The sequence below is a fragment of the Anneissia japonica genome, unplaced genomic scaffold (genome assembly GCF_011630105.1).
Source record: "Anneissia japonica isolate Jap-2015-1 unplaced genomic scaffold, ASM1163010v1 scaffold287712_len2945570_cov188, whole genome shotgun sequence".
NCBI classification, from domain to species: Eukaryota; Metazoa; Echinodermata; class Crinoidea; order Comatulida; family Comatulidae; genus Anneissia; species Anneissia japonica.
The window spans coordinates 2161952-2174556 of record NW_022704401.1 but is presented as its reverse complement, the minus strand read 5'-3'; the positions used below and the strand labels follow the sequence as shown (position 1 = coordinate 2174556).

General features: G+C 29.9%; 1 protein-coding gene across 1 annotated transcript in view; it reads right to left on the bottom strand.

The window, feature by feature from the left end:
• Nucleotides 1-11045, bottom strand: part of LOC117104671 — a gene marked incomplete in the record, with an annotated part of 117926 nt that extends 106881 nt beyond the window's left edge. The window contains 3 exon segments of the mRNA XM_033245553.1: nt 449-543; nt 1202-1353; nt 10894-11045. Of these exon segments, the coding sequence (XP_033101444.1) occupies nt 449-512 (64 nt within the window).
• Nucleotides 11046-12605: the final 1560 nt, after the last annotated feature.

Sequence of the window (12605 nt, the reverse complement as noted above, 5' to 3'; positions counted from 1 at the left end):
ATATATTCATTTTAAATAGGAAAATTTAGTTGGTAACAAAAAGCAGAAAGCAGGCATGATGAGAAAACAATGTTGCTCTCACTTTGTCTGAACTTTAGGGACATATCTTGGGGGAATTCCACTTGGAAAATGATTGTGCCATACCTGGTGCTTACCCCTCCAGACGTGACTTAAGCAGTAAAAAATTCCCTCACATCACCTAATTTCCCCCAGCTGGTTCCCCCTCACTTAAACTACTATCAACCCTCCCAACTTATTTCAATCTTCCTAAGTAAGCCCTGCTAAACTCCTACAGCACCCCTTTCATCTGCAATACCATACTGGCTTACTGTTCACATCAACACCTCTAGAATAATAATGATGATGATGATGATGACGATGATGATGAGGATGATGATGATGATGATGATGAAGATTTACAATAATGAAAGAAAATTTAAATAATTACCTATAACATGATCATGTTGATTTGGAACAATTCTGTAGGAACTACTCGTACTAGTCACTGACATATTGTCGTCTGAGATGTCTGAAGTATATTCCCTACAAATTAAAAGTTGCAAAAACTATTACATATATTAAAAACAAATGATGAACTAAAGAATGGTACTACCATATAAAAGGAAAATATAAGGAAGATGGTGGGAATTCATTGGTTCTTGTAGCGTTGGAAGATTCCAGAACAATAAAACAACCTAATAATTTTATGTAATAACACCACTAACTAAAATAATATTACAATTTGATGTTCAAAACAGGATTTTCTGTACAAACCAGAAATGCATATTCACAACAAAATTTTGAACTAATTAGCATTTCCAATTTTTCTGAAATGTAATTTATTCTGATAACCTAAATACATTGTTTACAATGTTAGTAAACGTTATAACAACATTATGTTTTTGCAAAGAGTGGAACTGCATATTATTATTATGTGGGCTGCCCTCTACTACAAGTAGTTTCAAGCTTATTTTTTTTCATAACTACTGTACACATATTATTCTAGAGTAAATTTGGCATGCCTAAATATGGTCATTGCGACATCACATCATGACCATATATAGACACACCATGACTATATATGGGCATACAACAGTTTGTTGTCAAAGAAAATTTGAGAGTGTGGACACTACTTTAGAAGCAAACAAAACATGAACATTTTTTTTTTATAAAATTTATAATTTTTATATTAAATATTCACCTTGATAAGACTAATTGTAGTGATCTCTGAACTGCTTTTATTAATTCCTGTGCTTCTAATATATCCAAGTGATCTGTTTTAATTCCGTTAATCTGTAATAATGTGTCCCCAATGCAGATTTGCCCTTTGGCTGCCTTTCCGCTGGGATTAACCTGCAAGATAAAAAGAATTTTTTTTAAATTTACATTTATTCTATAATACTACAATATAACATAAAATATTTTAAACTTTTCAAAATTTGTTATCATTTATGATAGTACCACCTTTGTTACAGAAAGACTGTCTAACTGCACCTGTTTCCATATCTTACTATTGTATTGTTTTATGAACTTAATTTAATTTTTATTTTCTAAAACTAAAAATAAAACAACAAAATTAGGATTAACCTGCAAGATAAATGGAATTTTTTAAATTTATATTTATTTTATAATATTATAATATAACATAACACATTTTAAACTTTTCATATTTTGTTATCATTAATATAGTGGCACATTTGTTACAGAAAGTTAGACTGTCTATCTGCACCTCATATCTTACCATTGTATTAATTTGTTTTATGAACTTAATATAATTTTTATATTCTAAAACTAAAAATTATACAAAAAACTTATTTTTCTTATTATTCAAATAATAAATATAACTTTCATTGCAATCTGTAATTTATAAAATTTCTAGGTTTTCATTGATTACTTTTACCATCATTTTTGTGCAAGATTTTGGTGGAAACATTGTTTGTATTAAATATTATTTTTCATAGAAATATTTAATCACTCATCAGGATCTTTTTCTTTATAGGTACAAATTTCTCATTAGCAAAATGGTTCTGCCAAAAGCATATCTAGAAAATAAATTAAAATGTTACTAACAAAAAAAAATGCAAATTTGTAATATAAAAAAAAAACAATTAAGGGCAGCTTTAGGCCATTGTTCGAGTTCCTATCACATATAGCGATAATACGATGTTATCAGTCCAGTAACCATACTAATAAAAGTTTATACATTTATTTTACTGTGAGGAAAAAATAAGATTTTTGATTTGGAAATTTCAAGGCATCAGTAGTTGTTATGACATAAAAAATAAAATAAAATTTAAAAAAATTAAATTTCCTGGCAATAGATTTATATAAATTTATATAGATAAGGATAATATTTTTTTTATATTGTTATATTAATTTTTATAGATAAGGATAATATTTTTTTTCCTGAAACAGATTTATATAAACAATGTTGTTTGCTTACAAGAATACATGGAAACTTTATTCATCCTCTCTGGGAAAATTTCATGGTAGCTATTTTATAATTATTGTATAGATTATTGATGAATAATTTTATTCTAGATGAAGCAATATGTGTTAAACATTTTCATCAAATCACAGATACTTGGTTAATATCCAGGTTTCAATAACACCTCAACAAGATAAAATATGTTTTTTAATAATGATATCGCATATTATATTACTCTCCAGGGCACTGTATTCTAGAGGAAGCTTTTCATCATAATACAGTTTTACAATGAGATCGTCATTAGCAATATGCAACTATGGCCATGAACTACCTCTATCCATACCACGTTATGCAGACATCTCTTTATTGTTTACAATGTAACAATAATAGTGGTAAACACCAGGTATGCCTGTAAATGTAGATGTTTTAAAAAGAGGTAAGCCTAGGCCTCCAAATTGTGTTACACAGAGAAGTTGTAAAAAATGTGAATAATCACACATTAGAGCAATATAATTAACATTTTTAAATGTCATTCTCAGCTACAAATATATTGTAGTGGAGCTGTAGCTTGGTAGATTAAGATGCTTGCCTTCCAATTCTAGAATCTTTGATTAAAATCCTATCAAAAAACAGGATTTTTTTCATCACTTTCACAAAAAAAAAAAAATAAATATTATACATTATACAATTTAAATATTTAATCAATCAAATCACAAAATATTATGTATGTGGAGCTTACAATTTTATACTAGTTAAAATATATCACCGAAGATGGCAAAATAAAGTATTAAAAAAAAAATAGAAAGAAAAGTAGTAAATAATAAATACAGATAGATAAACTTTAATCATTCACATTGTAACTGAGAAACAGTTTCCTTACACAGCTACAATTTGGTGAGTAAATAATAAACTTAAATATACTGTAAAGAAAATTGCTATCGATTTGTTCCATACAGTATCGATATATTTTATTAATGACTTCATACAGACATGAAATAATTTTTAATTTAATGTTCCTAAAGTAAATAGAATTTTTTCTTTACAGGTAGGGCCAACATTTTTATATACATTTTTATATAACCCTCCGATTATGCCCACACACATATATATAAATATATATATACATATATATAAATATGTATATAAATATATATATAAATATATATATACATATATTTCTTCCTTAGTTATATAAATTTAAATCATTTATTAATCTCATTACTTCACTGTTTACATTCATCAATATTTTATATCTTTATGTTCTCCTCCACTTGCATGCTTTTGTCAGAATCGTAATTCTTATTTTTTTCCGCCCTCCTCTGACGATCTTTTAAAACAGTTCAATACATAGATTTTTTCCCCATTTTATCTTTGATATTCAAATAATAATGGGCACGGAAAAAATGCCAGTAGGAATACATCACAACAATGAAACAAAGCATTTCATAATAAGGATATTGATTTGCAAAAATAAATGACACAGCCTAATAACAGATGTTATTAGGTTGTATCATTTCAAGTATCATTAATTAATTAATTATAATTATATTAAATACAACCTGACTTTTTTTTTGTATTTAAAAAGCATTATATAGTACATTTACATAAACACACAGAGCTTTAAATCAGTATTATTTTCAATAGTGTTGTGATAGCTCCTCTCTTAAAATGTCTTAAACAATAACCCTATTATGAAATAGTTTGTTCCATTGTTGTGGTATTCATTCCAACGGACATTTTTTCCTACTGTAATTTTTTTTCCCTACACCCTAAATGTAAATGCTGTAAGCTTTCAATAACCTTTCACACTTTGCAAGCCATTTCACATCCTTCTTACATTTTATGGACAATTTTTTCTGTCAAGTAGACAACATATTGGAAATCATTTTTAATGGTTTTGGAAACAGCTACTGCTGTTAAAAATGTCTACAAAAATAATACTGGTGATGTAGCAGGTGTGTGAATCAGATAAATAATGGTAATAGCAAAATTATTTAATATATTTTTTCATCAACAATTTATTGGTCTTGGAAACTGCTGTTAAAAATATCTACGAAAATAACATTCATGATGTAGAAGGTGTGATTCACATAAATAACAGTAATAGTAAAATTAGATCTTTTTTTATTAGATTTTTTATGAATGTGGTATGGTGTATATTCAAGATTTATACAATGAGGAAGAGGGCAATTGCATATTATTATTACAATTAAGCTTATCATTATCATTATTATTTATTACTATTATTTATTATTATTATTATTATTATTATTATTATTATTATTGTATCTTGATTGTGTGCCTTTTTGTATTGTATGTGTTCTTTGAGGAGAACCTTTTTATAGTTTGATTCAATTCGTTCTTGTTCTTGTTTTATTTTTTTTATTATTTCTTTTTTACGAGACGAATAAATGATATGAAATGAAATGAGTACATAAATATTTGTCCCTTTTATGAAAGGACCCCAACCCGACAGTGATAGAGGGCATTATCAAACAAATTACAGCCAATCATGTGATAAAAGAACTCAGTATGTTTACACCTTCTCAACAGACGAAGGGATGAATATAAATTATATGGGACAGCCTCTCTGTTTACAAGGTGCTATCATTCCAACTGCACATGTGCCAAAGGGTTGTAATTCCAGACACAGCTCATTAACTTCAAAACCTCAGAGGACAGGACTTCTTTTAGTGTCATCATTAAAAGTGTATCCATGGCAACATAATTATTATGGCTGGCTATATTATCACCTAAGATAACCACATATCTTATTCTAAGAAATATTAACCATATTTGGTAAGTTTAAAAACCCAGATCCAATATGTTACTTTTTAGGTCATTAATATCAAAATGGTATATAAATAAACAAAATTCCAGTGGCCAGCTATAGTACACACTAAAGATACAGTAAACACAATTCTAAGAAATATTAATTGCAGGGATGTAGTCATAGTGGGCGGGACCATCCAGCCTTGAAGTATTCCACCCAGTCTAAAGTTAATTTCATGGAACTCACCCACCCTTATTAACCCACTTTTCCATCCTCTAAATCCACTCTTATTATTTAGAGTTTACCAATGTTTTCACCCACCCAACTCTTAGTATTTTTTACAGCTACAACCTTGGATACATGATCAAATGTTGAATACTTAAGTTTCACAGGATAAGCAAACTATACATATTATTTAAGCAACTAATTTCAAAGACACTGATATTTTTATGATCTTAAAAATAAAAAGGAAGTTGTTAAAGATTATATCCAAAGAAATAAAAGTGTTTGTATACATCTATATATTTAGATAAATTTGATCCATCTGGCTGAATTGGATATAGAATATGTGGTCGGTGTCATAGCTGCCATAAAGAGTTGCTCAGTAGTTCACATCCCTCCACAATGACAGGGGCCGAGGTGAAGCTGAGCTCCGGGCCCTACTCTTCGAAAGATTCACCAGGCTCCTTTTAAAGCACACACAAGCCAGATGATGAGTACACTAACTGGCCTGTATTTAAGTCCTTAAACAAGAAATTTGGTTCTATAACCATGAACGAGAACGCATCTCAAAAAAACGAAGATGTAGGTTACATCTCCCTTGCTTTAGGCTTCAGCCACTCAATCAATTCACCCATTATTAAATTGCATCTAATAATTAAAGAGCATCAATTAATTGCTTGGTATGTTATGTATTATTATTGTTTACTCACTTAATTAAAATATATGAATCTCTGAGATTCTACAACTAGTGAATATAGAACTCTCAATAGATTATAAGGAATTAAGCTATGTGTACTTTGTAGACATTTATTGTCAAATAAAGCTTCTCTATGCCCTAAAGGAAAATGGTTCATCTAATCTGGAGCATATAACAGGCTAATTTGCATTTTACACATCATTAACTTGCTTATTAATAAATCATCTGCTATATTATACTTTGAAATGCTACCTGGAAAAGAGATGTATATAGACCAATATATGTAATATGTCTGTTTCTACACAATTTATAGCTAATTTGATCCCTTTGAGAAACACATCAGCGTCAATCACCTGGCATTTAAGTTTTAGAAACAGATCGGAATCATTTTCTCAATTTGAGAGATAAAATACAGATATCCAACGCTGCTACTATGTAAGGCCTGTAATCATCTGAATGCAAAAGTGAATAAATATCAGAATATGTATGAGTTATGTTACCATACTGGTGAAGTAATTACTATAAATTATAGAAGCCACAGCTTCCTTTAAAAAATAAAAATAAAAAAGATCAAATTATTTTCTCAATTTGACAAATAAAATACCAACATCCAACACTTGTTATGCCATGTAAAGGCCTCGATAGGTTTGCAACAGTGAATAAATATGAGACTGCGTGAGACGTGAAAATATATTTGAAGAACTTTAAATTATAAAATACAATAAAACACTATCCCCATTATATAAAAATTTAAAATGAGCCAGTAGATTTTTATATTAGCCCTTTAATAAACACATGCTACACTTTCTATCTATCATCTGTTTGTGATATCCATATACAGAGTTAGTGTAAAAGCCATAAATTGTAATATAGTGATTTGTATATATAATGACAAAAAAACAGATATCAGTTTTGAATAATAATAATACAGTACTGATACAAAATTAAAATATTAAATAAAGTTGACCTACATAAAGGAAAATATTGGTTATTTTGGATGGCGACAATTGTATCAGTACTGGAGATATGAATGTAGCTGACAATACAAGAATGATATAAACAATAGTGTATTTGTAATTACATTTTGGCATGAATGAATTATTATTGAACCTGTTTGTCCTCGCTAATATTTGTACCTTCCTACCAGACTTGGTGAAATCAATACGGAAATATAATGGAGGTGAACTTGTAACTTGTAATTTTTCGCAGCGCATCTAATGCAAAATCACTAACTATAGTGTGGTCAGTTTCATCTTAATAGATGTAAATGTTAGAAATTGAAAGTTGGATGATATTGAAAAAGCTAAACGTACTAGAAATATAGAATACAGGAAAGGGCCCCGATAATGGCTAAGGGGACAAGATACTGAGGCCTAGGGTACCTTTTTGTCATATACCCCCTCTTGCCACTAGGGACAATATATGGGTGGACAAAAGACAACGTAATGGGTCCAAGAACAAATTGGAATGTAATTGCATTTCATTTATTTTGTCTTTAGAAAACTTCAAATTCATGGACACAAGTATATCCAAAGGCAAAAACACAAAAGGACCAGTCGTTAACAACCCGATGGGATAACTAAAAATATAACTGGCCTATGATTTCAAACCTTTTGGACAAAAAACCAACTAAATTTGGTAAAAAATATTATTGCAAATGAAATTAACATAATAATAATAACAAAGATCCCTTACAGCTCATATAGTAAAATTGATTACACTAAACTACCGATACCAGCAAGCAACAATACTTGTTTATTTACCCATGAAGGAAATCAAGGGAATTGATCATGGATAACCTTGTAAATTCCTAATCAACAAATCATACCAATATCCTGTAATTATGAATTCAATGGAAGTCAAATAGGCCTAGCACAGTTACTGAATTGTCAAGAGTAAGTACCGCAGTTCCATAGGTACGCACACTAACATGAAATTGGGTCGATTTTGTGGATTGGCTTCTATCTGGGATATTGAATGAGACAAATCAATCAAAAGGCGAATTTCAAATATAACAGTGCTTAATTTATAAATCTTTAATATTTATTTTGTGAAGGTATATGAATGTCAGCTGATACTCATTAAAATACTACATGTACACTAGGCTTTGACTGGGATAAATCCTGGTATTTAAAATAAACATAAAAGTGGAATTATTTCTATTGACTGCAGACGTGTAATTAACAATTAGTTATTTAACAGAAAAATTTGCTAAACAAGGTATTAACAAAATCTTTTACAACAATATTCTTTTATGAATAAAGTTGGCGACCATTTAAGATAATTCATACCTGGCGTGGATTATGGGATAGAGGCACCAATCTGTGCCTTCACTCTGGAAGAATCTTTTTATTTTTAATAGGACTTAGTAGAAAAATATAATTTATGTTGTCCTTAATGTTCCTTTCGATCAACCGCATTTCATATAGCAGGAAGCCAAATGTTTATAAGTGTTACCATTTGTGATTAAATAGCTATGTGCGTTACCATAGCGATTAAGGAACAGCAATGTGAACAGGTGACAGGAAATAATATTGATTTATGTAACAAACTTACAGAAGGATGTTGTATAAATACTATACTGCCAGAAAGGTCTTTTTTACTGACATGGTTAAATTGCTCATTTAAAACAATAAAATGAGTTAGCAGCTTCCAATGAGTTGCCAATAAAAAAGTTTTCACTGACTGAAACAAAATGATTAACACGTTGACTGCCAGACCGTGTATTTTATGTTTTGTTCGGTGTACCAAAACAGTATAGAAACATACTTTTTTGAAATTTTATCAAGTCACATATCATCAAAATGATGTGTCTATTAAATTGGTGGGAAACTTTTTATTGCCTCTGCCAAGTGCGAGTTTTCTTGTCTGTTCTTTTTATGGGTTGGTATACAGTATGTTCAAAAGGTGCAACCCACACGTGCAATCTTTTGTACTATCGGCAACATAACACAATAAACATATATCATATTTCTATGTTTAACGTCTAGGTGTACCTTCCCCGAACTACCAGCTGTTAAGTCTATGTTTCTACAACTTATAACAATGAAGCAATAAATGCTAGAGTATTACCCCGGTTTTGACGAGTATACTTGCCCCTAGCACCCTCAGCAACAACCAGTGGGGGTGAGTATCTTCACTGGAAGTGAGTATCGTCACTGGAAGTGAACGTGTTACAGCCACTTTTTAAAATGCCAGTAAATGCTATTATTATGCAGGACATCTTAACATCTTACATTTTCAGTACTGGTAGCTGATAATAATGAATAGTCAATATTTAATGGATATAATATTTTAAGTTTGATTTTCTATAGACACTAATTTACATTGCAAATAACTTATTTTCTAGATAATTAACTAACTAAAATATAATTCAGATTTTATTCAGCTATTTAGGTGAACCTTGAAAGTACTGGATCATTGTTAGATGACAGAGCAGTTTGCATTAATGATGCTATAATTAGTGAGTAGAGGTTGTTAAAGCATCAACTCAGGTGCCGTGGGCTTAGTGTTCCGTTAGTGTATCAATGCGAAGTACTAAAATGAACTAAAATGCTGGTACAGTATAATTAAACAAAGAGCTGATGTTTAATCAATCAATACTATTAGAATAATCTGTCATTCCTTAGGTTTAGTATCCTTCATTTTCATTAACCGATGACAGTCTCTATTAAATGAAAAATAATTAGTCTCAACAAACTTACAAAAAATAAAAAAAATAAAAAAGAAATACAAATTTAATGATTAATACCTTCAAATATTAATAAAACAACATTTATAATATAAAATGTTTCTATTAAAATGAAAACTTTTAAATACAGTTTGCACCACCTTTGAGACATAAAAAAAAGGGGTGGTTTGTATTAAAGATTGAAAATTGTTTGTTTTTACTTTGAAAAAGTAGTCTTGAATTAGGGGATCTTGGAAATAGAAGGGTCTTGAAGCAGATAGTGAACTGTACTATAAGTGTACCACTAAGGTCATGAACTTCTCTTAGAAACAAATCATAAACATATAAACAATTATGATGTATCCATGGTTACATATTCTACTATTTCAGCCTCCACATACTGTTTATTAGATGCACTGAAACATCACTGTATCTCAAGAACATATTTCATTAAATACTGTATCATCCAGAAGAGAATATCATAATTCTGAATGGTTAAGAAAATCTATAACATACAATATCGGTAATAAAATTTAAAAAAAACCAAAGGTGTTAAAGAAGCAACTCAACCATTAATAGTCCTAATAATAAAGATTTAGTTCTTAAAACTATTATTTTATTCATCATCTTGATTTAATTTCCTTAATTATATAGGAAATCAGAAAATCTAATTTAAGAAAATTTAATTATTAACATTAAATTTTTCTTTAAATGTACAAAAGTTGAAAAAAGTGTAAAGCTGTTCAACTTCAAATGAGAAATAAGTTGAAATTTTATATCCAGTTTCGCTGTTTTATAAAATGTTAACGTTTAATGAGGCTCAAATTAAACAATTATGTTTGCTGATATACAATGCTGTACTTGTATAGTCTTATTTGTTGATGATGTAAACACAAACAAATCATCATTCACTACTTCTACTACTCACTGATTTATGTATCATGAAACAAATTTACTGTCAACTTCAAAGTTAAAATCAAAACTTAAATTGTATCACACTAAATTTGGTTATGTGAACCCAGCTCAAATAGAAAAAAAAATACCATTAAATGTAGGGCTCTGGGCTAAGAATTCAACAACATTCCATTGAATCAAGAACTCACCAAATCAGGAGAAGCAAAAGAATAACAAGTGAACAGTTATGCTGCAATGTCTAGGCCTACACCTCAAATGAAATAAACAATCCAAATAATATCCATAAGCAAGATAGGTTTTCTGTTAAGCAATGCTTGTTTACTCTGGCTAGATTGACTATGACTAATAGTATTTAGATGTTGACCCTCCCTTGAGTGTTAATGAAGATGCTCTGATGGGGGGTTTTCTCCTAATTACCATATAATGAATATTCATAGTTTGAAGGTATGCCTGGTATGGGAAATATGAGGGCTATCAGAATAGTCTGCCACCGTCAGTCCGATAATGATACCAAACAACAATGACAGTATATATTATTATTAATGACTTGAGATGTGAATGTTATATTCAACAAAGTGCTTCAGACATGAAAGCAAAAACAACCAGATTACTTGATTCAAATAAATGTTTCTAAAAATATAAAAATAAATGTCAGATTTATGATATCATCATATCAAAACTGTTCCAGAGTGAAATTATGAGGAAATAAAATTTTGCACATACTCATATTATGGTAATAAATAATGTTCAATTTATACAGCGCATATCGCAATAAACTGCCTCAATAAAATATTCTCATAAAATGCTAACATTTTAGTTCAATATTGATGGCTTAGATGGGTATGCTATCACTTGTCTGTCAAACTTCACAGATAATGTTTAATCAGACTTTAAATAGGAATTATAATGTTGTTTGAATTTGCAAAAGTCATGTACTAGCGGTGTTCAGAGTATTGACACGGGAAGATGATCAGGGATGTGAAGTTAAGTGATGGGCTTGAGGAAGTGAGGGTAAGCTAGTCTGCAAAAAAAGGGGGATTAAGATACTTGTTGAATGTCATTTTTCCCCAGCAAATTTCCAAGGTGAGGGAGACCAATCTGGTTTGGAAGGCATCGCCATGCTCTCCAGTTGATATGACACTGCAGACATGAATTGACAGATTTGTTTGATCAGATAAGTCTGAAAGCACATACTTCTTTCAGACTTATCTGACCAAACAAATCTGTCATTTCATGTCTGATCAGGTAAGTCTGAAAGCAGCACATACTACCACTCCGACAAAATGGGATACAGGCCTGTAACCAGCTTTGGTAATGGGGGAGATCTTTTTCAATCTGAGTGAAAATTGTGGGGTTCAGGTGTTCTCTTGAAAACTGTTGAAAACCATAACCACCACCTTTAATTTAAAATGCTATTCTGGTTTGAGCTGCTTTCAAAGGAGTTATATTCTGTGGGGAGAATCATCTGATCCCACCTGATTATGGGCCTGTGGATGTAATGAATATATTGAACTATGAACCTCAACTTTTACATCTGTCTATTCCATCCTAATTCATTTATTCATTCTTTATTCAGACAAAAATACACAAATAATACAAAATAATACACTTAATTAAAACGAAGACAACTAATAAGTTTGCTTGGATTAATATTTTTATTTTCTCCTCCCTCTCGAAGTTTTTTGCAAAACTATTTGCTAAATAAGAAAACAAAATTTTTTTCTGCCCACTTCTATAGATCATTAAAAAATAATTTCATGAAACAAGGTATAAAAAAAGTATCGCCATAAAGAACATTTGATAACAATAACATTATTGTTGGAAGGAAGTCTAGGAAATTGTTATTTTATTAAGTAATAGCATGGATTTTATACAACAATTCTTTCATGTTATAATTTAA